At 36.8% G+C, this 24,207-nt stretch overlaps 4 protein-coding genes and 1 pseudogene across 7 annotated transcripts; 2 read left to right on the top strand and 3 right to left on the bottom strand.

Annotated features, from left to right (window-relative positions):
* Positions 1 to 1,284: 1,284 nt before the first annotated feature.
* Positions 1,285 to 5,669, bottom strand: LOC147542211 (uncharacterized). Its single transcript, XM_086637509.1, has 4 exons — positions 5,362 to 5,669; positions 4,524 to 4,594; positions 4,020 to 4,109; positions 1,285 to 1,563 (listed from the first exon to the last, which is right to left on the bottom strand). The coding sequence occupies exons 1-4, from the start codon at positions 5,480 to 5,482 to the stop codon at positions 1,540 to 1,542; spliced, it is 306 nt and encodes a 101-aa protein (XP_086493635.1). The 5' UTR covers positions 5,483 to 5,669; the 3' UTR covers positions 1,285 to 1,539.
* Positions 5,670 to 6,611: 942 nt separating this feature from the next.
* LOC147542212 (ankyrin repeat domain-containing protein 2B-like) lies at positions 6,612 to 10,801 on the top strand. Of its 2 annotated transcripts, none has more exons than XM_086672759.1 (9): positions 6,612 to 6,848; positions 6,974 to 7,031; positions 8,053 to 8,171; positions 9,058 to 9,267; positions 9,362 to 9,507; positions 9,639 to 9,810; positions 9,926 to 10,018; positions 10,226 to 10,365; positions 10,491 to 10,801. In XM_086672759.1, the coding sequence occupies exons 2-9, from the start codon at positions 6,983 to 6,985 to the stop codon at positions 10,588 to 10,590; spliced, it is 1,029 nt and encodes a 342-aa protein (XP_086528885.1). In that variant the 5' UTR covers positions 6,612 to 6,848; positions 6,974 to 6,982; the 3' UTR covers positions 10,591 to 10,801. The 2 variants fall into 2 exon arrangements, with proteins under 2 accessions (XP_086528885.1, XP_086528886.1); XM_086672760.1 differs by having other exon boundaries at positions 6,672 to 6,818.
* A 2,237-nt stretch (positions 10,802 to 13,038) lies between these two features.
* On the bottom strand, positions 13,039 to 14,425 carry LOC147542213 (chlorophyll a-b binding protein 13, chloroplastic-like). The gene is made up of 3 exons (XM_086637634.1): positions 13,941 to 14,425; positions 13,680 to 13,841; positions 13,039 to 13,608 (listed from the first exon to the last, which is right to left on the bottom strand). Exons 1-3 carry the CDS (start codon positions 14,061 to 14,063, stop codon positions 13,099 to 13,101), a joined length of 795 nt encoding a protein of 264 aa, XP_086493760.1. The 5' UTR covers positions 14,064 to 14,425; the 3' UTR covers positions 13,039 to 13,098.
* An 826-nt stretch (positions 14,426 to 15,251) lies between these two features.
* LOC147542214 (eukaryotic peptide chain release factor subunit 1-3 pseudogene) lies at positions 15,252 to 18,097 on the bottom strand (annotated as a pseudogene). The gene is made up of 3 exons (XR_015223991.1): positions 17,818 to 18,097; positions 15,854 to 17,341; positions 15,252 to 15,719 (listed from the first exon to the last, which is right to left on the bottom strand). The product of XR_015223991.1 is annotated as a eukaryotic peptide chain release factor subunit 1-3 pseudogene (transcript).
* A 677-nt stretch (positions 18,098 to 18,774) lies between these two features.
* On the top strand, positions 18,775 to 23,705 carry LOC147542215 (uncharacterized). 2 transcript variants are annotated; one of them, XM_086637630.1, is made up of 6 exons: positions 18,775 to 19,223; positions 19,748 to 19,904; positions 20,601 to 21,933; positions 22,020 to 22,289; positions 22,780 to 22,935; positions 23,269 to 23,705. In XM_086637630.1, exons 2-6 carry the CDS (start codon positions 19,897 to 19,899, stop codon positions 23,386 to 23,388), a joined length of 1,887 nt encoding a protein of 628 aa, XP_086493756.1. In that variant the 5' UTR covers positions 18,775 to 19,223; positions 19,748 to 19,896; the 3' UTR covers positions 23,389 to 23,705. The 2 variants fall into 2 exon arrangements, with proteins under 2 accessions (XP_086493756.1, XP_086493757.1); XM_086637631.1 differs by having other exon boundaries at positions 18,892 to 19,193.
* Positions 23,706 to 24,207: the final 502 nt, after the last annotated feature.

Consider the following 24,207-nt stretch of genomic DNA (forward strand, 5'->3'; position numbering starts at 1 on the left):
CTGAAAAGAAAAAAAAAAATTTGTCCCTGGGAATCCAAAAGGAATTGTAGACACTTATGAAAAGTCGAACAGAGCGGACACGATATTATCCCTGGATAGAAGGTAAAAATACTCCAACCAAGTTATAGGTAAAATCTACCGAAGTAGAGAGAGGTAAATAGATAGTCGGACATATATGTAAATAGAAAATGAATATTTGAGTCAAAATATTTTAAATACTTTTTTTTTGTTGAACAAAAAATTTTAAATACTAACTAAAAAAGCAAGCTACCTTTTGAGATCACTAAGAGTGTCAGCATTATTATGCATTTATCATTCACATATCAAATAATATCACTAATTAACGACGAAGTTATCTTCTTCTTTTTTTCATTTCCGAAACACCCTTTCTTTATCTTCTTTTCCTACAACTACTTCAACAAGAAGTCAAAGTGAGTTTTTCGAAGTCGTTCATTTGTTTTTGTATGTGATCTTTATTCTTCTTCGATATAATTGAAATCTCTAAAGATCTCCTAAAACCAAATCTGTAGCTATGAAACAAAGTCCTAAAATCATATCTGGAGCTATGAAAGGAACCTAAAACTAGATCCAAAGTTGTTGAACCCTAATAATATGAAAGATGAAGTTGAGGATTTGATTTTTCGCTTGTTGTATGTCCAATTTTCAAATATATTTTGGTTCAATTGTTTTATCAATTCGAAAGGTAAATCGACGAAGAAATCAATTAACAATATAGAGAAGAAGTTTTGCAAACAGAATTTGTTTGATTTTGCAAACCACGTTTCATCTACAAAATCAAGTTTGCAAGTTCTGCAAACCTAGATTGCATTCTTCAAATCGAATTTGCAAGATCTGCAAACAGAGTTTGAATTTTGCAAATGGAGTTTGCAAGACCTGCAAACCAAGTTTACAGAAAAACGAAAAAAGGACTATTTATTCAGAGTTGTTTTAAGAAAAGGTATTAAAAGTGGATGTTGCTAGAAAGCTAATACAAAAAGTCCTTTTTGAATATATATAAATTTTACCAAAATCTGACATTTAACGAAAATATCATATGCATTCAAAGTTTTAAGAAATAAACTAACGAATTAGTTCCACAAAATCGGTAATTTAGTCTTCATAAATGTTTTGAAGTGGATAATCATTATGAATATTTGATGCTTTTTCCTTGTTTTGGAAATTATTTTGACTCAATCAGCAAAAACCCCTTGTAAACCACGAAGGCTGGAACGCAGTTCAGCACTCAGACTTCCACCCAAACGACCATCTCAAGCTGTTCGTTAATTTACAACAATCAACATATTTAATAATCTATATCACTCATCAACACCCTCCAAGAGCAAGAGAGACATTCGTATACATAATAACCCCAAAACTTCGATTGTCTAAACACAGAAAACAAGGAGCTAAAAGTTGACTATTTAAGCAACACTAAGAGAGAAGGAAAGCAAAAGCCTGTCTACCCGAGACCGTGAAGTTCTCTTATTGATTTGTTATTGAGCGAAGAAATTGCAGACCAAGACACCAAGCGTCTGCTCCTTAGTGAGAAGTTTCAGCTGGCTTCTGCAGATACCATAAGTAAGCAATACGTCAAAATTCAACCTAGTAGCTGGATTCAGGAATTAAATCAAGTCCTCAACTAAAATCATGTCAGTAAAAGAAAAGAAAACAAACGAAAAAAAACTAGTTTACAACTCAAGACATGAAGGACAATCTCAAAACAATTGGTTATAAAATAAAGCTGAAGAAAATAGCATCAAATGGTAACAGTATATCTGTTTGGGGTATGATTCGAAATTAATATGATATAGTAGCATCATTAACAACAAGAAATAACTCATTCTAGACCCAAATGGTATATTTCAAACATTTATGACTATTATTTTCCCAAAGTACGTCAATTTATGGTTTGGTGTTCTAGAGGCAACTGCATAATTAACTTTGCTTCAAGTCCACACGATTTGGTATAAGATGGTTCAATATTCATGGTTTCAAAATTTAGCCATATATGGATGCACTTTTCTACCGGTTGTTGACTAGAACTGGTTCAATTGCATGCGAGGAATTAAATTTCGAAATACTTCGGTTGAAATGACCGAAATATTTCAATTTCCATGTCTACCGAAATTTACTTACTTTCTCTGAACAATGCGTGATGAAGGGATAAATTTTCGATATATTTCGCCTACCGAAATTTCAACCGAAACCGAAATTCCATTCCTTAATTGCATGTATAGACAATATCGAAGGATAACTTGAATATTTGCATATATTGGGGATACCAGGTAGAAGGACGTCAATCGTCAGGAAATAGTTTGAATAGGAAGAAGTTATAAGACTCCATTAGAGTAAGTCCAATGTGGCTGGGTTGGCTCCGAAATTCAAATCTGGAAGCCCCAAGCCCCCAAGCCCCCAACCCTCAACCGGGGAGCCCATGGGCTAGGAGCCCAGGCTGAGGGGCTCCTAGTCCCTATTATGACTGTTGGGGGTTTCCTGAACGGTCATAATTGGGTGGATCCCCTAAAATTTTGTTTCCTTTTTATTTATTTTTTAAAACAAAAATTTAATCTAATTTTTTTTTTATTGTTTTAAGCCTTTTTTTTAATTCTTTCTCTAATTTTTTTTTTTTATCTTTTTAAAATTCTCTCTCTAGAATAATATTAAATTTTAACTTTATATTTGAAACTAATAATTTATAGTTAAAAATTGAAATCAAAATCCCACACATATCTAAATTTGGATTGGCAGCCCTGCTGGGAACCCAACATTGAAGTTCAGAAAATTCAGGGGCTCCTAAAATTGGACTTGCTCTTAGTTGAGTGGGATTTTGCAATCAGCTATAATATTCAGTATTCACAATTTCTGAAACAAATAGGTGATGATCATGCTAAAGCATATATTTGTTTATTGTGCGAAAAAAGATGAAGAGATCATTGATGGATCAATTAATCAAAATGACACCTTCAACTCACATATTTTCGTTTCAAAGTTAATCCGTGAAAAGATTAAAGTGCTTTTGGTTGCGATTTCAACACAGATCTATTAAGCAATTCAAGGAATGTTTTAACAGCTGCTCTATTTTAAATCTAACTATCCAAAAGAAAATTCTCAAAGGCTCACAGCATTCACAGCAATACCAAACCACATGCATCATGAGGTTAGATTATGAGTAAAGTCAGATCCCATGGCATGTAGGAAGCAGCTAGCAGGCCCGTGCGGTGGGCAGTGCGGGCAGGGCGCCCGCACTGGGCCTCCCACCACACGGGGACCACAATTTTCATTTGGTAAATAACTAAAAAAAACGATTGATTGTATTTACTAACAAGGATTGTTTCCTTCTATTCACTTTAGCAAGTGGGGCCAAATTTCCCTACCAATTTGACCGCCCTTATTTTATTTGAATCGGATTTCTCTCTATTTTTTTTTTTTGAATAGACACCTTTCTCTATCATCTAATCACAATATTTTCTCTCTCCCAAAATTTAAACATTCCATAAATATTTGATCATTTTTTTGGTGTCTTTCTATCTATTGTTTATTCTCTTCTTATGTTGCAAGATATTTCTCTAACTAATTCTATAATGAGTTGATAAAAAAAAACTAAATCTATAATTTATTCTCTCTAGTAAAAAGGTTAGAACTTATATAATTTTATAGTTTTAACAGGTAGATTCATCTTTCTTTCAAGTTATTAACTCCTATGTAGTTTTTGAAAAAGAAAAAAAAAACAAAATCTTTTAATTTTAGGTCGGTATGTTCGTTTTCTCTTATTTTGGCGTGACATAAATTTTATTTCTAATGTTTTCTTACTTTTTTTTTTCTTTGATCCATCAAGTATTAATCCGTTAGCTTATCTATAGTATATCAAATTATTTTTCGCTTGTTTTTTATTTAGCTTTTCGAAATTCATTTTTTTTACAATTGACTATACAATAGGCCCAAAACAAAATTTGGCACTGGGCCCTCAAAATCTCAGGCACGGCCCTGCCAGCTAGTAGTTTAAAAGTATAAGAAAGTACCTCTTCCTTCTTCTCTTTCTTGCCTCCAGTAAAGAACTTGTAGCCACTATAAAAGAGTACACCCCATCCAGTTAAGGAAACGATCACAAACTGCAATAGATTAACAATAAGTCAAATTCTGAATTATAAGGGCTTCACTAAAACCGCCCACCAGTTGTACGACACCAACAACAGAATCCCATCTTACAACTATAAACATTTAAAGATAGACCTAGAGAGTAGCATTACTGGCATGTAAGAAGAAAATCCTACGAATTCCCAAATCCCATGTCAGTAAAACATGATATGAGAACTAAATGTCCATTCTGAAAAGATCGCGTTCAGTTTCTTCTTTTATCGGGTACTCTCACTACAAAGGACTCACAAGTCACAACCTCATGAAAGTTCTAAAACACCATCTTATTTCATGCATTTGAAATAAAATGGATGATTGTTGAACAAGTTTATGGTATTATATGTATCGGATAAACGATTAGCCTCTTTAAAACTGGAAATGAGACTTACATGCTCCTCCTTCCATTTAGATGGGCTCAATGGGTCCTGCCAAAAATTCACCTTCGGTGGTCCATGATGATCTGCAGAGAAGCAAATTAACACGTCCATGATTCACAACCAAAAAAGATTTAAGCTAAAACCCATTCTTATATTTTAATTTTCAGTAAGCTCATAAGATCAACAAGATATAAGCTATTGTTTCCCTAAACCCTAAACCCTAAACCCATTTAATTTTTACGAATTACAAGTAAAAGGGAAATATCCAAAGTTCGACCCATGCTGTATCGTGAAGGAATGAAATGGTAGGGAAGATAAAATATTCATTATTTTTTTTTAATTTTTAAAAACAGATTTTAAGAAGGGACCTCGGAAATTACACAATAAAACTTTGGTGAAGATTCAAATTTCTTTATTAGGATGGCAATATTTAGTCGAAGGGCAAGGAAATGAAAATACTGCTATAAAATATCTGTCAGAACATTTTTGAACCCACAAAATACAACTATAGATGCAGATAAAACCCTAATTAAGGTCGCTAATGAATTTCAGATCATGGGCAGCCTCCATTCATGCTTTTCTATTCGCAATTGGCAAATAACGCATCAAATGAAACCAAAATTTCGTTATTTCCTTCATTAAGATAATAAGATGTAAATGTTTACACATTATTCCCCAACCCAAAACCCTAAATCTGAAACCAATACAGCATCCCCAATTCAGATTTCTGCTTGAATGAGTTTTAAATTTGAAAGAATCGAAATTAAATTTGAAAGGGAAAAAAAACATAAAATTGAACAATGACATGATTGTGAGAACTTGGAAGAGAAAGAGATTTGATTGTTATTACCTCCACCACCAGCGAGACCACGACGCTGGATAAGCTTAGAGGATTGAGATGACGTTAGGGTTTGAGATGAAAGGCGAGTTACAGATGCGGCTTGACGAGCAGCTGCCACCCATGCTGCCATTTTTGTTGCAGGTTATCCCTGTGTTTTAGACAGACAAAATTACAGTTTCTGATTTGGAGAATTGGAGCATCCAAGGGTGAAATATAAAGGTAGATTTTGTGGGACATCTTAATAAGTCTGTGGGAGGTAAAATCCTAGTCATTAATAGACTTTGGAAATATAATTTTTATAGCTCTAAAATTTAGTTGATTGAACTTTGTTGGGTAATCTTAATTTTTACCGCCACAAATTTCAACCACCGCCACCATATCGAGTATTGGGTCGGGTATTATGCCATTAGCATTGAAATCTTATCGATTTTAGTTGGGTAATTCCCGTCAAATATTAAATTCTTATCAGACATGAAAATGAAGATCCAGAATCAGCATAAACAGTTCTGGTTCAGTTTCGAGTAATCGATGTACCCCATTGACACCCCTAACTCTACGCGCACCTTTAAATTACTTACACCACTCTAGTCTAACCGTATCAGACCTGGTAGGTTTATGGGTGGGAAACGGGTCAGACGTGTAATCCACGATCACTTACTCTTCCGATTCGGACAGACATTTGGACAAATCGGGCGGGCACTTGACAAAGTCTGGTTGTCTGTTGGCCCTTTGTGCTCGCCCAAATTGTGGCCAATCCGAGTACCGGACCGTTCGGACTTGGGCACAATGTTTATTTATTTATTTTTTGCTTGAATGCTCATAAAAGATACTCATAAGATTTCACCCAACCAAAACCCATAAAAACATACTCTCACATTGTAAAATCTTTGAGATGAAAGAGATACTAAACTCTATAAAATAAAACGTAATCTTTCGATGCATATACGTGTAAATGTGTAGTCTAAATGCTAACTATATTAATTGATTATAATTATATATATATATATATATATGATTAAAATGTCTAAGTAAGTCGAAAATATCAATCGGTCGGGCTTCTCGGTCGGACTCAGGCAAAACGTCAGTGAGAGCTTTTGTTAGTGCCCGTCCGACTAAATTTGACGGTCCGGACGGGTAGTGTGCGTCTCGAGCACCGGGCGCCCACGACCACATTGGGCTCTGGCGGTTTGTGGGTGGATCCGGTCCATCCGGACTTGGGGGCCTTTTGTCCGCCCCTAAGTAGGCCTCTCGGAAGGGGCTAGTTGTCGGGCTGGTCTTGGGCCGACATCCCACGTGGTACCTCGAGATGACCATTCGTTAGAAGTATCGAAAGAGTTTGGACTGGCTGGCTGATCAGAAAAAAAAAACTTATATATGTGTAATTCATCTTGTGGCTGAGGAATTCCTTTTTATCTCAATTATCTTCAAACTAGGGTTTTCATTCGATTCTCCTCTGCACAGAAAAAGTATTCACTTTCTTCTTTTCTATATCATAGGTATATTATTTTGGATCGAATAATCTTCCTCTAGTTTCTACTTTCAAATAATTAGGGTTTAGTTGTGTGTTTCTTCAATCTTGTTTGAGTTTTCGATCTAGTTCTTATCTTTTTGCTCTTTGTAGTTGTTTATCATGGCGTCGAATTCCGAGGATAAGCAGACACCTCCCCGTGATGGTGGTGGTAATTAACTTTCCTTCAATTTCACTTTATTTCTTCTTATTAGTATTATATTTATAATTATTGGGTTTAAAATCTCTTAGATTAATTAGTTGTTTCTTTTGGGGATTGTTGTTCAAGGTGTATAATGAACTCAGTGAGTTACTCTAGTTATTTAGTATTGGGATCAGTTAGTGATTTGATTTCAGCTTACTACTAAAAAAGAGACCCAGAATAGAGTAATTGCCCTAAGTAAGATAGGGAGTGTAGTTTTTGAAGATTCATGGACAAGTGAATTGAGAAACCACCCCCTATTTGACAGATCCTGGGAAAATTGTAACTTTTTAGTTACTCTTGTGTATGGGTATTTATATTTCTTACATTTTTATATTCATTAATAATGATCAAGTAATTCTATCTAGAAGCTGGAATGATGCTAGTTTTGACCAATGTTTAAGTAAACTAAAAAGTAGAACGCGGGTTTCTTCCATAATGAGGCAATAAAGAGGTGTAGCTTCGATTTCATATATTTTAATGTAGTATTATACGAAATAAATATAATTTTATTCTGTTAATAGTGTATTTTATTAAATTTGGTTAATTTTTAACAGTAAAATTAAAGGATATAAATGGTTTCTCCTGGTTGGTCACTTTCTACCCATTTGACCATATCTACAAGTTAAAGAAAGAGTAAAGAAGACAAATTGTCACTAAAAGGGCAACAAAAGTTGTCACTTTCTCAGTCTACATAAAAGATGTGTATGCCTCTCCACCGCAGAGAGAGACATAAGTTTAGATGCAGTATACTTATACTAGGCCTCTAGGTGTGCGCATGAAGACTCGTGTGTCTTGACTCTTGGTCATTGTTTAGAAAGGCGCATAAGATGCGCATCTATGCGTACACCTCGAGGCAAAATATAGGTGTATTGCATCAGAACGTAAGCCTCAGTTTTATAAATTATAGTAACTTTTCTTTTTGTGCCTCAACATCTATAGATATTGATTCATTTCTGTGTAGTTCTTACGGCCATTTCATGTTTCGCAGAGAGCAAACCAGTTTCTGCTGAAAGCAAAAGCTCCAAATCTGGAACATCATCTGCTGAGCCAGGAGTTGGATTTCCTGGCAATCCTTTTGATTTATCTGCAATGTCCAGCCTCCTTAGTGTATTTCCTCTTCTTTACATCTTACAATTTTTCATCTTTGATTAGTAAGACGATGTTATGTTACTGACTGATTTTTGCACGTAGCCTATGCTCCTTTTTGAGTTTCTATTTCTTTAAAAATTTGAAACGTTTTATTGACTATTCTTACCTCTTTCCATTAGTCATGGCTTATAATTTTGAGTTGTTTCAGAGTTACTACATACTCTACCCCCCTTGTGTTCCGGGTATTGGATTCCTCGTATCTTTGTGGGGTGGGTTCGTGATCCGTTACCCTAAATTTGGTGTACTGGAATCTCCTACCCTAATTAACCTATATTTTTTTTTTTGTGAAGTCCATAAGCTAAACTAAATGAGTTGTTACTGCTAGATTTTTATTTTTAACTTTAATAGAGATAAAATGGCTTAAAGGACGTAAGTATTCAATATGCATCACAAAGAGTAGTTATTGACTTATTATGTAATAAAAAGTGTATGTCAAAACGTATTGGACCCTAAAATTGTGTATCAAAGAGGTATACCCCTAGGTTACTCAATGCTCACATGGTAGCGTCTCGTGTACTCGTACAAGTACCAGAGTGATCTCCGTACTAGGTAACATTAGGTTGCTTCTATATTTGTAGATAGTAGAATCTAAGAAAACGCCAGCCTTTTGGGTTGCGAGTAATATTGTCCGCTTTGAACTTCTGGGCCTCACGGTTTTAAAAGTCCTCACTAGGGAAGGGTGTTTAACCTCTTAAGAGGAGCACCATACTCGTCTCACCACCGATGTGGGATTGTTTACAACACTTATTTACTTTTAGCACTTCTTATATATTAATTCTATAATTGTTAATATTCACTTTTACATTGCTTTAATGTGATTCGTTTGTATTGGTTGATGAATAAGGATCCAAGCATAAAGGAATTAGCTGAACAAATAGCGAAGGATCCTTCATTTAACCAGATGGCTGAGCAGCTTCAGAAAACTGTTCATGGAGCAGGTGAAGATGGTTTCCCTCAGTTTGATGCCCAGCAGTATTACTCTACCATGCAACAGGTTATGCAAAACCCTCAATTCATGACAATGGCTGAGCGCCTTGGCAATGCTTTGATCCAGGTACTTCACAGACTTTTTTCGTGTATCAACATTCTCTCTCTACTGTTCATAGAAACTTTATAGATGAAGGTGGATGTTCATTGTAATATTGTAGGACCCGTCTACATCTAGCATGTTGGAGAATTTGGCAAACCCACTACGCAAGGAAGAACTTGAAGAACGTATGGCACGTATCAAGGACGACCCATCTTTAAAGCCTATTTTAGATGAAATTGAGAAGGATCCAGCATCAATGATGAGGTTACACAGTATCCAATAACTTGATCTTTAAAATAGAAAAAAAATATGAACTTCCATTATGACTTGGTATTGTTATCTCTTTCCTCCTTCCACTTTTCATAATTCTGGTGTAATTATTATGGCTGTTTTAGGTACTGGAATGATCCCGAGGTTCTTCAAAAGTTAGGGCAGGCTATGGGTCTTGGAGTTTCAGGAGAAGCTGCCAATTCAACTGAACTCTCTGGGGCTGATGATGCAGAAGATGGAGCAGTAAATGAGGATGAGTCAATTGTCCATCACACTGCCAGTGTTGGTGACATTGAGGTATGTGATAGTAGTTGCTAACTTGCTATCTTTTCTATTTGATAATTGATAGTTCACTGCACTTCCATTTTCCACATTACTATCCACATGCTTAAGTTTGAAACTGTTCCAATAGGGGTTAAAAAATGCACTTGCATCTGGGGCAGATAAAGATGAAGAAGATTCAGAGGGAAGAACTGCTTTACATTTTGCATGTGGATATGGAGAGGTATGGTGACCCCTGGTCGATATTAGAAGTTCATAACGAATAAATTATATTTGTAAGGTCTTATTATAATATTTTGGGCATCCACGTTTTCTCATACAAAGAATTTGCATATGCCAAAACTTAAGAGTTGATTGTTTCATTTTTATTAGCAAATATAGTTACGGTTATACTTGTATACGAGTTTAAGTCTGCTTGGTGTCTTAACAGGTGAAGTGCGCTCAGATCCTCCTTGAGGCTGGAGCAGCAGTGGATGCGCTGGATAAGAATAAAAACACTGCCCTGCATTATGCCGCTGGTTACGGCAGGAAGGAGTGTGTAGCACTTCTTTTGGACAATGGTGCTGCCGTGTAAGCCACAATGACCTTTTAGCGACTGAATTGAAAAACTCATTTGCTTATTTGAACTTAAAACACCTCAGAAATCGAAACTATTTGTTGAAAAACTCATTTCCTTGTTTTTTTTCGTGATGCAGCACTCTTCAGAATTTGGATGGGAAGACACCCATTGATGTCGCGAAGTTGAACAATCAGCAGGATGTGTTGAAGCTACTTGAGAAGGATGCATTTGTTTAATTTATTACTTTATTCTTTCATACTGTTGGAAAGGATTGTCGTCGTTTGGCTTCTGATGGAGTTGGGGACAGTTTTTATGGTCTGAATGGTTTGGCCTACCTTCCATTATATCCGTTGCTAGTTTGCTACTAGATTTCTGTCAGTTTGTTCCCCAGTTGCATAAACCTTCATGTAATATCAATTTGTTTAAGCATGTTTGGCAAATTCGAATCCAGCAAGTTATCTTTTAAGCACAAATTTAGGCAGTGATTGTTTTTTTTTCTTCCGTAGTTCTGAAATCCGACTAAAGTCTGATTCCAAATGTTTGTTTTTGTTTGATTCATATGAATATCCAATTTAGGTTGATTTTCCGTCTATTTAAGACAGGACGATTTAGATTCAGACAATTAGAAAAGACGACTAACACCCTCATATGCTTTTATCCTTTGAAGATTTTGAAATCTCCAGCATTGTTGAGTTGCAACTCTGGTGGTTTTACTAATTCAAGATTTTGGGAGAACTGTTCGATTGAGGAAGTTATTCTCACAAAGTCATTTCGATCGATATTCTTTTATGTCAGTTATTTAATTTTGCTTATACGTCTAGTTTAAACTTCCAATTGTCTCACTATAAAACGATTAGGAGATCATCCTGTTCTCCAAGGAAAAACATAAGACTACTTTTGTTCTCTCTCTCTCTCTCTCTCTCTCTCTCTCTCTCGTACCGAGCAAGCATCTAGTTTTATCTTCACTCTCGTGCAAAAGATAAAGCAACCACTCTGTCAAACAGACAACCATACTTAATCTCCAGTAGCAATGCAGGCAATCACTAGAGCAGTCAATATCACTTTCTGTCTCCTGAGATCATACTACTGAGAATACAAGAATTTCCATCACCTGGTACCTGGAGCTGGAGATAACATCAGCAACCATTCTATTGTTTCTCTCTTGACGACTCAAAGTTAGGCAAGCATTCACTTGATGGGTTGATCCTATCTCTCTCTCTTGGCTATCAGAGAGTTAGCAAGCATAGATTTTGTTGTATCACCTTCTCTCCTCATGGTCATTTTACATAGGTAACATGTATTGTTATTTAAGTCATTTGCACCACTTGTCCGGTTGATACTCAATCGGTACTAGTCGACTTGACTCAATCTTACTTGACTTAATCTCCGGTGTATTCCTTATTTTCTCATTTAAATACATTCATAGCGTTGTCTCTGTTTTATATATTTTTTTCTTCTTCATTATCCAAACGTATTGACTTGACAGTCGGAGACTCTTTAGCCGGCACCACCCCAGTGTCCGAGGGATCTAATAACAACTTGTGTTCCGTTTCTTTCCACAGATCAAGCCCAAGAACATTGCCAGTGTCCATAAAATAAGTACGAGTGACGGTTTCGACAAAAAGTCCAATTCTGTTGACCTTGCGAGCTGCGATTTCAGCCCCTCACATAGATGGGTTCGTTTTCTTCTATCTTGAGGGATCAAAAGACGGTGAAATCAGGAGCTCTCTGGTATGTTGGATCGTCTCGTTGATCTCTTCAATTCAAGCCTAAGGTTCGCCTGGTTCTGATTGAATTGAATGATTTCTTGAGGTTTGAAATCGGGTACAATGTACAAATGTAGTACAAAGTAGCGTTATCTCAAAGTAATGAACTTTATCTTGGTACCAAATCTACTTGAAAGAAGAAAAAGACCTTTATACTAAAACTACTCGACTATTATTAGGGTAGTCACTAAGAGAATGATACGCGCCCATGGGCGAAAGGACGCTTATGAAGTTTTAGTGGTGCCCTTTGCACGTTAGTACCTATAGATACGCATCGAATTCAGAAGTTTAATTATTCATTCATTTTTTCCTCCTCTTCTGAAGTCAGATAACATTCCAAGTGTGTCTGGAATATAAGTATCAATTCAAACTTACATTCTAGTAAGCCTATAATCTGAAGTAGGAAGATTCAAGAGTGTCTACTTTACAAGTAAAGAGCATACTAGTTATCTAAGTGGTCAAGTCAGAAGTAGTCATTTCCAAACAACGTTTCTTAGTCACTTTTCAAGCGCTTAGCTTCTGCTAGCGGCATGGTGATAAAGTAAGTACAGTTGCAAGCATATCAATGGATTATAGATGGAATCCAATTTCTAAGCAATACCAATGCTTGGCAGAAAACAAACAGAAGCTCTCATGTCGAATCATAGAAGATTCGTCTCGACTCTCGACAAGAAATTTCAGACGTTCATAGTACATCTGAAGGTTCGAAGACTTTCGGAACTGTGAAATACCATCACAACTTTGAAAGGAAGTCGTTAAAGCGTGTGAGATATACATCCTACAGTTGATAATATTATGGTGGTGTAAAACGTCTTAAGGAAAGAGATCCAACCTCACTCAACTTAACTTTTTCTGTCTAACTCTGTTATACCCGAAAGACCATTATCCGTCTAATTCAAAGTAAAGACAGAAAAGGACTTTGTTGTTTCTAATACAAACAGAGACTTTGTTTTAATTCACAACGATTAAATAATGAATTTAAGATCCTGGAGCAAACTTGGTTGCATAAACCCAAGCATTGTTAGCAACAGGATTGTCAAGGTGATCTAACAAGTTTTCAAGTGGACCCTTTCCAGTGACAATGGCTTGAACAAAGAACCCAAACATTGAAAACATAGCAAGTCTTCCATTCTTGATCTCCTTTACTTTTAGCTCAGCAAATGTTAGTGGGTCATCGGCAAGACCCAACGGATCAAAGTAAGTACCACCTGGGTACAAGTTGTTACCTTCGCCGACTTCCGGTAATCCGTTAATACGAAAGCCCTCGACTAGACCCATTAACAAGACTTGGAAGCCCAAAACAGCTAAGATGCTTTGTGCATGAACCAAATTTGGGTTGCCTAAGTAATCCAGACCACCTTCTGAGAAAATTTGTGATCCAGCTTTGAACCAAACTGGTTCTTTAAAATCAACCTTAACCCATTTCTCTAGAACTTCAGGAGTAATGCATCCAAATGCCCCCAACATAGCCCATCGACCGTGAATTACCTAATAAAAGTTACTCAATGTTAACAACTACTAGCCGAAGAAGTTCAAGAAAAAGTATAAAGACGATTTACCTCAAGAGCTCTATTCTTAGCAAAGGCTTCTGGATCAGCTGATAATCCGGCAGTATCCCATCCGTAATCACCAGGGAATTCTCCAGTAAGGTATGAGGGAGTTTGAGCAGAGAATGGGCCCAAGTATTTGACACGGTCTGGACCGTACCATAAGTCATTGCTCTACGATACAAAAACACCCAAAGATAAACAAAGTTCACTAATAAAAGATGAATATAAAGAAAAATAACCCAAACTAGATTACAAGTAATAGGTCCTTACCATAGTGTATTTACCAGTTCCCATAGCAACAACATCTCTAAGAGAGTTAGTAGTGGAGACCCTGATTTGACCCAAAAATTGAGATGGTCTGAGAACATTAGTGGAACTAGCTGATGCTGCCATCTCTTTTCTTGTGAATTTTGTTCTAACTTGATTGAGGATGAGTTAAGTTATGTATAAAGAGGAGTTTTTGACACAATTATATACATGTGAGTTGTGGTGGCATATAAGAGAGAGAGAGTGTTTGTGTTTGTGTGTGTGTGGATTTTTGGTGGTGGAGATTTGATGGTGTTATTTCAACCAATGAGAAAGGTTAATGAGATTGAGAATTGGCACCAATCCAATTTTCTTAGTTTAATGTTATCTTTTTGTGTATTTTTAGGGAAATTTTGTAGATTAGGATGATGATATTTTTGAAACCCAATAAGTAGCTTCCATTTGTAAAATGGTAGGGTACTTCAATGATTTTCTTCATTTTTTTTTTGACAAATTGAATAAAAACATTAAAAAAAGAAAGCCCCGCTGCCGGGGATCGAACCCGGGTCACCCGCGTGACAGGCGGGAATACTTACCACTATACTACAACGACTTGAGATGATAGCTGATGAATGTAAGCTCAAAACTGTAGTATCTACTTTTTATTCACATTTTAAATCAACCTCAGAAGAGAACTGTGATAATTTCTGTCCAAAAAAAAAAAACTGTGATAATTATTTATTTATTCTTGCAGAACCAGAATGAATAGTTTGTATGTTTTTGTTGCGAGTAATAGAGCAAAGTCGATCCGCCAACAAGAGGTGAAACTTGAAACCAGAAGAGATGACAGGAAAATTGTATAAGAAAAAAAGGTGAACAAAGAAGAGGAAGTTTAAAAGAGCTCACTCATGATCTAAAGATAACAAAGAAGATGTTCAGAAGAGCGTTCTTATGATCTAAAGATAGCTAGATTTTAGGTTTTACATTCTTACCTTCGCGTAATACCAAATACAGAAACTCTGCCTCTGTGCCTCAGAACATCTCTAATGTAATGCAACTGACACCTAGAATTTTAGGGTTTTGTTGAGTGTTAGCATTGGAATGCTGGAGTGTTTGTTCTTTAAAAATGTTGTCTAAATTGATTTATATGATAAACATTAACTTTCAAATTGATTTGTACAATTAGTACAGATGATTACAATCTCTTTTTTCTTTTGTTGTTAGAAAGCTGATTACATTCTATAAAAGGCATAATAATAATCATTTTATGACTTAATCCTTCAAATATGAAAATCTGTTTAGGTATCAAACCTCCCTAGATTTCATGTTCTTCAACAAAAAAAAAAAATGTATTACCATAAATCACACCAATCAAAAGAAGGAACAAACATCAAATACCAAGTCAGATGGTTTCAATTGTGGGACAAAACTAAATGACAGTAGAAAGTTCAGACTCAACAAAACGAAAGACCGTTTTTAGTCCAAGATGGACTCACACACCTACGAATTTAAGCCTAAAACAAAGGTATCATATTATAAGAGCCGTGAAGCTCTTTCAAATTAAGTTTAAACACAAATCATAACAAGAATACCCAAAACCATGTTTTCCCTTCTATTCTTGATCCAACCATTGCCTATGCTTTCATGCTTCCTAATAACACCCATGTTTCGGGCACAAACTAGACTCCAAGAGATTGGCCTCCTTCGTCTGTCCACTGGTGAAACCTTTGATCGTCTTTCAGTAAAATTTACCCTGCTGGTCAGTGACAGAATCCCCAGCAAAATCATCGTATCGAGCAGCGCCTTATAAGATTTCAAACAGGTCAATAAAATAGGAAATTTCTGGTTAGATAGAAACACAAGAAAGCAAGTAAAGTCGATGGGTAAGATTCAAATTATGGACCAATTAATGAAGCTTGGTAGAATTAGCAGCAAACCTTGATTAACTTTCATGGAACAGTCCGGCAGCATACGGGGAGCAGCAGCAAGCTGGTATACTTGCGTAACTGGTGCAGTCTTCCCCTCTTCCTGCACCGACATTGAGTCTTGGCTGATTGATTGCTAATCAGAATCTTCATAAATTTCTTCATCAGACAATTCATCGAAGGTCCTCATGTCGAGTTGATAACGAAGAATTCCCCCAATACCACCAAACCCTCGGCAAAACTGAGACCCCTCTCCGGATTTATTGGTGACAAATTCTAGAGTACAACCAAACTGTTTGTACTCATTTGCGAACCAATCTAGAAGAGTTGTTTTCTCCTGAACCTCCAACTGTGCAGAAGTTTCAGAATCACGAAAGTGACTTTGATCAGTCTCTTGATCTTTATTAAGGTGCTTAATTATTATCTCACCTGTAACACTGTTCTTGAGCACATATCTGTTGACATCCAGATTTTCCCACACAATGAGTGTTTCCACAGCACCCATTTCTAATGCCTTCAATGTGTCTTCCACCGAAAAAACATACTTCCCGGTGTCCTTACTAATCTCGTCAAAGTACTTTAAAATCAAGCGCTTTTCCTGGACGAACTTCACGTTGGCAAGGATCTCTGCTGACAGTTCAATGGCCTGATTAAAACCATTTTCACCACCATAAGAAACATCCACAACATTCAATACCTTCGTCTGAAGACGGGGATCAAACATATCAGATTGGCTTAACTCTGTCTTAAAATCAGCAGACCCAGCAAGGATTAATCCTGAAACGTTAGGCTGGCTAGTGGCGGGATTAATGTAGAATTGGGTTGCCAGCTCAGCTGTCTTCCTCACGTAATTGTGTCGTTTCTCCATCCGAAGACGAGCAAAACGCAGAGCCGATTGACCTCCTCGTCCGTGTTTCTTTGGGAGATCAACAGTGAACTTGTGAAGAATTTCACGTGTGTTGCCACTTAATGTACCAAAAAGGGTACCGTTTCCATCCATGATAATGAAACCAAACTTATCATCAGATTCAAGAAGTTCGTTTAGAGCCTCTATATGGAATTTGTTGTCACAGAGATATAAAGATGCATTAATGGGCTTGAAAGGTTCAAAGTCAATAGTGACCTTCTTTTCCTTCCCATCATCAGTCACAACTGTTCCAGTGTACAGAACTAGACCATTTGGAGGAACCTTGTTGTAGAGCTTCAGCCTCTGCTGAGCAGAAGTAATAGCACCCAAAACAGATTGACGGTTAACCCTACTTTTAATGTTTGAAGCAGTACCAAATTCATCACCCAACATCTTAGTGACTCTAGCTACCTGATCACGTGGAGGCATGATAAGAGAAATCATACTTGTACCATTACCTCTAGCTGCTTCCAGTGCCTTGATAAGTTTCTTGATCTTCCATATCTCAATATTCTTATCAGTTTCATGACTGTCCGACATTGTAAGACACACGACAAGCAAGTAAAACCAAAGCAAAAAACAGTATCAACGACCTGCCAACGAACCCACAATACCCATGTTCAGTGATATAACACAAACAGTTTATAGAACAAGTATTTACAAACATGGGGGAAAAAATTCTCCCTCAACTTCTTCTTTCATATACCCAAATCCATAACCAAACACACAACCCAAGAACCAAATTAAAGATAGAAAATAAAAACCCTAAATTTCAAAGGCAAACGATTGCAGCAGCTAATGATTTACATAACTAAAACCACTCAATCTGTTCAAAGATTACAAGCTTACCTACTTCTAAACATATAACTTATTAAACTAAAGAAATTAATTATTTGTATAGTTTATAATCGATGAAAGCCCTAATTTCTCTCACTAAAACGATGAAATTAAGATATGGATTCACTTCAGAATAAGATCAACAGAAAAATCTAAAGATTTACGCTTAAATAACTAGAGCTGAACAGGATAAACAAATATCGTTAAACCTAAACACGAGCACACAGATTACCTCTAGCGTTCGTTCTTCTTCTTCTTCTTCTTCTTCTCTTACCGTTAAAGAGAAAAGGCGTTAACTGGAGAGAGAGAGAGAGAGAGCGAGAAAGCGAAAGAGCGACTTTGTGTCCAAGAGAATATAAAGATAAAATTAGGGTTAGGAGCGGCTAAAGGCCCCCAAAAGAATTGCTGTTAGCACCCACGGGACGAGATTGACTCCTTTGACCCCAACAGGGATATAAAGGATTCAAATCGACCCCTTCAAAATCAACGCAATGGTTCGGACTCAGACCAGTCTGGGAGGTTTCAGACTCGGACCTATCTGGGTGGTTCCGGTGACCAGCCTAAAGGTCTTGGACTAGCACCGTCTGAGCCATTTCCTTGATTTTCGGGAGAGTCATTCCGAACCCTTGCTTAAGGTCTCAGACTGGCCACAATCAAATTAGGTTTGAATTTGTCTTGAAAGAAAGTTATGACAAGATAACAATTTGAACTGCCCGGTCCAAACCCGAGATTCGACCGCCCGATACCCGATAAACACGAAAGGTCTGACAGGTTTGGACGAGTTTTGGACACTAGAATTTGAAAATAACTTTGCCTAAGTTCGCTCGATAATCTTAATGGACATCGAATTCGATAGCTCCACCAACCCAACCTAATAAAGAAATAAGCCCACAGTCACCCGACCATGCCCGATTTCCACCCCTAAATACTAAACAGGGACAAAAGTCGGTCACGGAACACAAAAATTGGTCAATACTTGCTTGCCCAAGTGGTTGAAAATGTTGGTATAAACTCCAAAATCTTGGAGATCCTAGATTCGATTCCCAAAGAGGGTGGAATCCATGGTTTATATGAACTTTGGTTATTAAAAGTGTAAATAATGTAATAAATTTGTCAGACTTTAGGCTTCTTTCATGTTGTTGGGTTTTAGGTCTCTTTCATTATTGTTGAACTTAGAAAGTTATCGTGTTTATCACATCTTCCTGATGTATCAATGCCTTGTAACTACTAAGGTAAATAACATAGATAGTAGTCGATCTCTCTCGGAAAAAAAATACAAAAATTGGACTCCGTCTCTAATAATAGTTATATTGAGGGCCGAAGCAGAAAAGGCCTGTGCAAAGCTACGACAACGGAAGGTAAGAAACCACGCTGCTCTTAATTTTGACACAAAACAGAAGTCTGAAATAGGGATCTCTCTTTCTCTCCCTCCCTCAACCTTCTCTTTTGAGACTTTCTCTGTCGTGATTTAATTAGCCAGCAAGAGCTTCTTCTTCCTCTTCTTCTCCAAGCCTAGGCAAAACCCTAATTTATCTTCATATTCTCATCGATACAAAGTCAATCTCTCTCTCTCTCTCTCTTTCCAGTTAACGCCTTTTCTCTTTGACGGTAAGAGAAGAGGAAGAACAAACGCAAGAGGTAATATTTGTTCTCGTGTTTATGTTTAACGATTTGTTTATCCTGTTCAGCTCTAGTTATTTAAGTGTAAATCTTTAGATTGTTTTCTGTTGATCTGATTGTGAAGTCAATCCATATCTTAATTTGATCGTGTTAGTGTTAGAAATTAGGGCTTTCATTGATTATGAACTATACGAATAATTAATTTCTCTAGTTTATCAAATTATACCTTTCCAAGTAGGTAACTTGTAATCTTAAAACAGATTTAAATCATTAGCTGCAACTGCTTCGTATTATAGGCCTTGGAAAATTTAGGGTTATGCACTTCTGTACGTTTTTTTACTTTTGTTTATTTTGTTCGTCGATGGTGTGTTTGGTTATGAATTTATGGATAGGTGGTTAAAACCAAGGACAAACTTTGGTTAAGCCTAAGCTCTTTCTCTCTCTCTCTCTCTCTCTCTCTCTCTCTCTCTCTCAACCTTCTCTTTTCATACTTTCTATGTCGTGATTTAATTAAGCATTAGGAGTTTTTTCTTCTTCTCCAGCCCATGCGACATCGGTTGATGATGAAAAAAAAAGGTGGTGGAAAGGGCGAAGAACTGTGATGGTTTGGTGTAAAGAAGAGAGAAGATGCAAGCTGGAGAGATACTTAACAAACTCCCTTTTTTAGCTTTTCACAAACCAAGCTCTCACCATGTTCAGGTATCAATAGCTAGTAATTTCGATTTTAATATTTTTGTAAGTTCTAGGGTTTTCATGTTTTATCTCATTAGCAAACGAAAACGCAATCTACTTAGAAGTTCTTATTGCATATTCGAATCCTTTTCATCTACAAATTTGAATATCGTTTTTGGTGATGTTTAGAGTAGGTTTCATAATCTGAATTAGCTTTTGATCCCTTATTAAGTTAGGCTTCATTGACTTCAATTTTTTATCAAGCATGCTAGTTGCACATTCAACAATTTGTTTGTAGAATTGTTTTTATTTATCAGATGAGGATATAGTTGATTTTGATTATCAACATATGTTAATTGATTTTATTTCAATAGACATCTTAATGCAAATTAAGTGTCCCATTAATGTTCGTGGAGTTTAATTCTGAGGGTTGACCCACATTGACAAAGGATTCTCATAACCAAGAATATAAGGTCATATCCACTCATTGCCATTTCGTTTAGTTGGAGGATGACCACAACTTAAAATGGTACTAGAGCTATGCCAACATGTGATAGGCCTATGAAAATAGCCATTAAAAATCTTCAAGTTAGAATCTTGTTTGCTCCCATCTGCAAGACCACGCCCAATATGAGCAGTTTTAGACTTTTGAGTTTTGAGGATTTTGTGAGCTTTTATCATCTAGTGCTTTTGAACGAACCTAAACCATCGTAAAAAATGCAGGGTTTTGGCAGTTAGAAGTATTAGAAGATTCGGGCATTTATGTTTAAAGCAACAAAACAAATACTCAGTAAAGAGGAAACATGGGGCAGTTATTACTTTTGGATCATCTTACTCTTTGTCTAGATTATACTCCCAGTACAGCAATCAGAGACCTGTTTCATTTATATTCAATAAGACAAAGGCAAATATAAACAGTAGTTGCACGAAAAACTTCATTGTTTCGGCAACTAATAAGTCCGTAAATCCTGCTCAAGTTGCTTGGAAAAGGCTTTATCAAATCTGTTCATATAATGGGCCAGCTTTGCCACCAATAAGTAGGATTGCTTGTGCCGTAAGCTTGGCCTTGACCAGATCGCATATCCTAGCTCCTGGCTTTCTTGCTATCTTTCTTGGACAAACAGCATGGTCAAGGAGGACTATGGCGGATGCTGACCAGTATCCGATAAGCAATGTTCTGTACATGCATGCACAAGATGGGCATCTTTACTTCAGCTCATTTATGTTTTCGATCTTAGAGGGATTTATTTTAATTCTAAGGACTATCTTTATAGCAATTTTGTTTTCACCGAGTATAGCAATGAGTCCATTTGCGGATTCCTTTGGTGAGCAGTTTAGGAAAACATGGCTTCATATTGTGCGTCTAACACTAGAAAAAGCAGGTCCAGCATTTATAAAATGGGGACAATGGGCAGCAACAAGACCAGATCTATTTCCTGGAGACCTATGCACTGAGCTATCAAAGCTTCACTCGAATGCACCAGCTCATAGCTTCGCTTACACAAAACGAACAATTGAGAAAGCATTTGGTCGTAAGCTTCTAGAAATTTTTGAAGATTTTGAGGAGGCGCCTTTAGCATCAGGAAGTATTGCTCAAGTGCATCGAGCTACTTTGAGATTTCGATACCCTCGACAAGTGGCCAAGCCGATGGTAGTTGCTGTAAAAGTTAGGCATCCTGGCGTTGCTGAATCAATTAGAAGAGATTTTGTGATTATTAATTTTATTGCAAAGATATCGAACTACATACCCACGTTGCGATGGTTGAGACTTGATGAAAGTGTGCAGCAATTTGCTGTGTTCATGATGTCCCAAGTAGATCTTGCCAGAGAAGCTGCACAGTTGAACCGTTTTATTTACAATTTTCGATCATGGAAGGATGTATCTTTTCCAAAGCCTTTATATCCTCTCGTGCATCCTTCTGTTCTGGTGGAGACGTATGAGAAAGGAGACAGTGTTGCACATTATGTTGATTTGGCTGATGAGAATGACGGAAATGAAAGGATTAAAAGGTCCCTTGCTCACATCGGGACTCATGCGCTTCTCAAGATGCTCCTGGTAATTATTTGATACGAACTGTAGAATAGGTGGATCAGAATACTGTGTCTGTGTTTTATTATTCTAAGTACATATTGTTTTTTCAGGTGGACAATTTTATCCATGCCGACATGCATCCTGGAAATATCCTTGTTCGGTTACCTCATGGAAAATCTTCTCGTAAAGGGCTTTTTAAGGCCAAGCCTCATGTGATTTTCCTTGATGTAGGCATGACGGCTGAGCTTTCTAAGAGTGATAGAATAAATTTATTGGACTTTTTCAAGGCTGTAGCAACTCGTGATGGCCGGACGGCTGCTCAATGCACCCTGAGGTTATCAAAACAACAGAGCTGCCCAAATCCGAAGGCCTTCATTGAGGTAATATTGTTGTTTGCAGCTTTGTGATTTGACTTACAATTGTGAACTCTACTCGGGTTTGATAATTCTTGTTGGTATAAAACTTGTTTTTTCATCTCTTGGTCACTTGATGAGACTTAGTATTATATTGCTTCTTTAGTTCTTTAATCGATGAACTACCTTTTTAAAAAATAATAATCATGGGAAGCGGTTTTATTAAGTAACTGTTTCCCAAAGTAAATATTCGGAAACAACTAAATGGATGGTTTTACAAGCTACTTTATTCCGATGTTTATTATTAAAAAATGCAGTTAGAAGTTCTTCAGAAAATCTCATAGCACTACTAAACCCAGTTTAATATTCTAAGCAGCTTATGGCACGTAACTTTCGCCACTATTAGTTTTTTTTTTTTGAAGTGCTATCTTGAAAAGAACGACTTGAGAAGTCACAAGTTCACAACCATTCTCTATCTCTTAATGGTTATTATTTTTACATCATGGTGTTTTATCAGGAGGTGGAGAAGTCATTCAATTTTTGGGGTACAGCAGAAGGTGATTTGGTTCATCCTGCTGATTGCATGCATGATTTACTAGAACAAGTTCGGCGCCACAGGGTGAATATTGATGGCAATGTTTGCACTGTGATGGTCACGACTTTGGTCCTTGAGGTAATCACATTCTCCTTCTAATGGTTTATTGTTTTGTCTTCATGCCGGTGTAAGAGTGTCTAGTTATTGATACTGGGTTGACAATGTCCTGTGATCTGCTAAAAAGACTTGATTAATTGTGTAGAAAGGATTGATCAAATTATATAGGAGAATGTGGGGAATAACCAACTAAGAATAAAAAAGTATATCGAAACTCTGTTATTAATTTGTAATAGCCTCTTTCCCCAATCAATAAAACTAGATGGTACTCGGTTGAGCTTTTGGATTGACCAATGGTTGCTTTTACTATATTCAAGATTCTACGACATGCTTGTAACATTTAATATTATGCAGGGTTGGCAGCGAAAGCTTGATCCGGATTACGACGTAATGAAGACACTACAGACATTATTATTCAAAAAAGACTGGGCAGAATCACTTGTCTACACAATTGAAGGACTCATGGCCCCATGAAGGAACTTCTCATCTCTGAGCTTTGTTCTTCCCTACAATTTTGACAGTTTCAGACAAAATTGAGAACCAACAAAAAGGTATATATATATATATTTTGTGGTCCACGAGAAAAAACAGTGTTTTAGGTCTCCCACAGTCAGCAAGCTAATTACAATTTTGAAGTGGGATACGTCTAAGTGGGCTTTCTGTATTGTTTTGTTTAATTTAGTTTAAAATTTTGTTATTCATTTACTTTCGTCGACTTTTTGTCGTGAACACATAGTGAAGAAGAAACTACTGAGGAAATGAATAAAAGTATGAACTGTTACATTCATAAAGATGAACTTCTAAAGTTTTTAAGATCAGTTGTTGTATGAGAGATTGTTCATATTTATGTTTTATCTTCCTAAAAGAAAAGGATGGGAAATGGTGAACATGAGTTTGTGTGCAAGGCCAGATCCCAAAGCAAAATTTGGAAACAAAAAGTAAAATGTGATGCTTATACCTTATGTAGTTGGGATTGGCGTATTCGCCTGAGTAATTCGTGGATCACATTGGGATTGTGATTTGTGGTTGAACCGAGCTGATCCCATGGCACCCCCAAGTCGAGTCAACTATAAAGTAGTATACTATTTAGTCTGAATAGGCGCCGACAAGGATAGTGGTCACCCCCAAGTGGACTAGTATATATGTTGTTTAAAAGTCGAGCGAACTCTGAAGTAGTATATATGTAGTTTGAAAGGCCACCAATGCGGGGTTGATCCAAGACGGTCGACTGATGCTAGCCGTAGAGATAGGATAGTGGTCTGTTAGCCGATCCCATCCCCAACTACTTAAGGT

Source organism: Eschscholzia californica, unplaced genomic scaffold (genome assembly GCF_041429995.1).
Source record: "Eschscholzia californica isolate CP2 unplaced genomic scaffold, dmEscCali1.0.p SCAF_4, whole genome shotgun sequence".
NCBI lineage: Eukaryota > Viridiplantae > Streptophyta > Magnoliopsida > Ranunculales > Papaveraceae > Eschscholzia > Eschscholzia californica.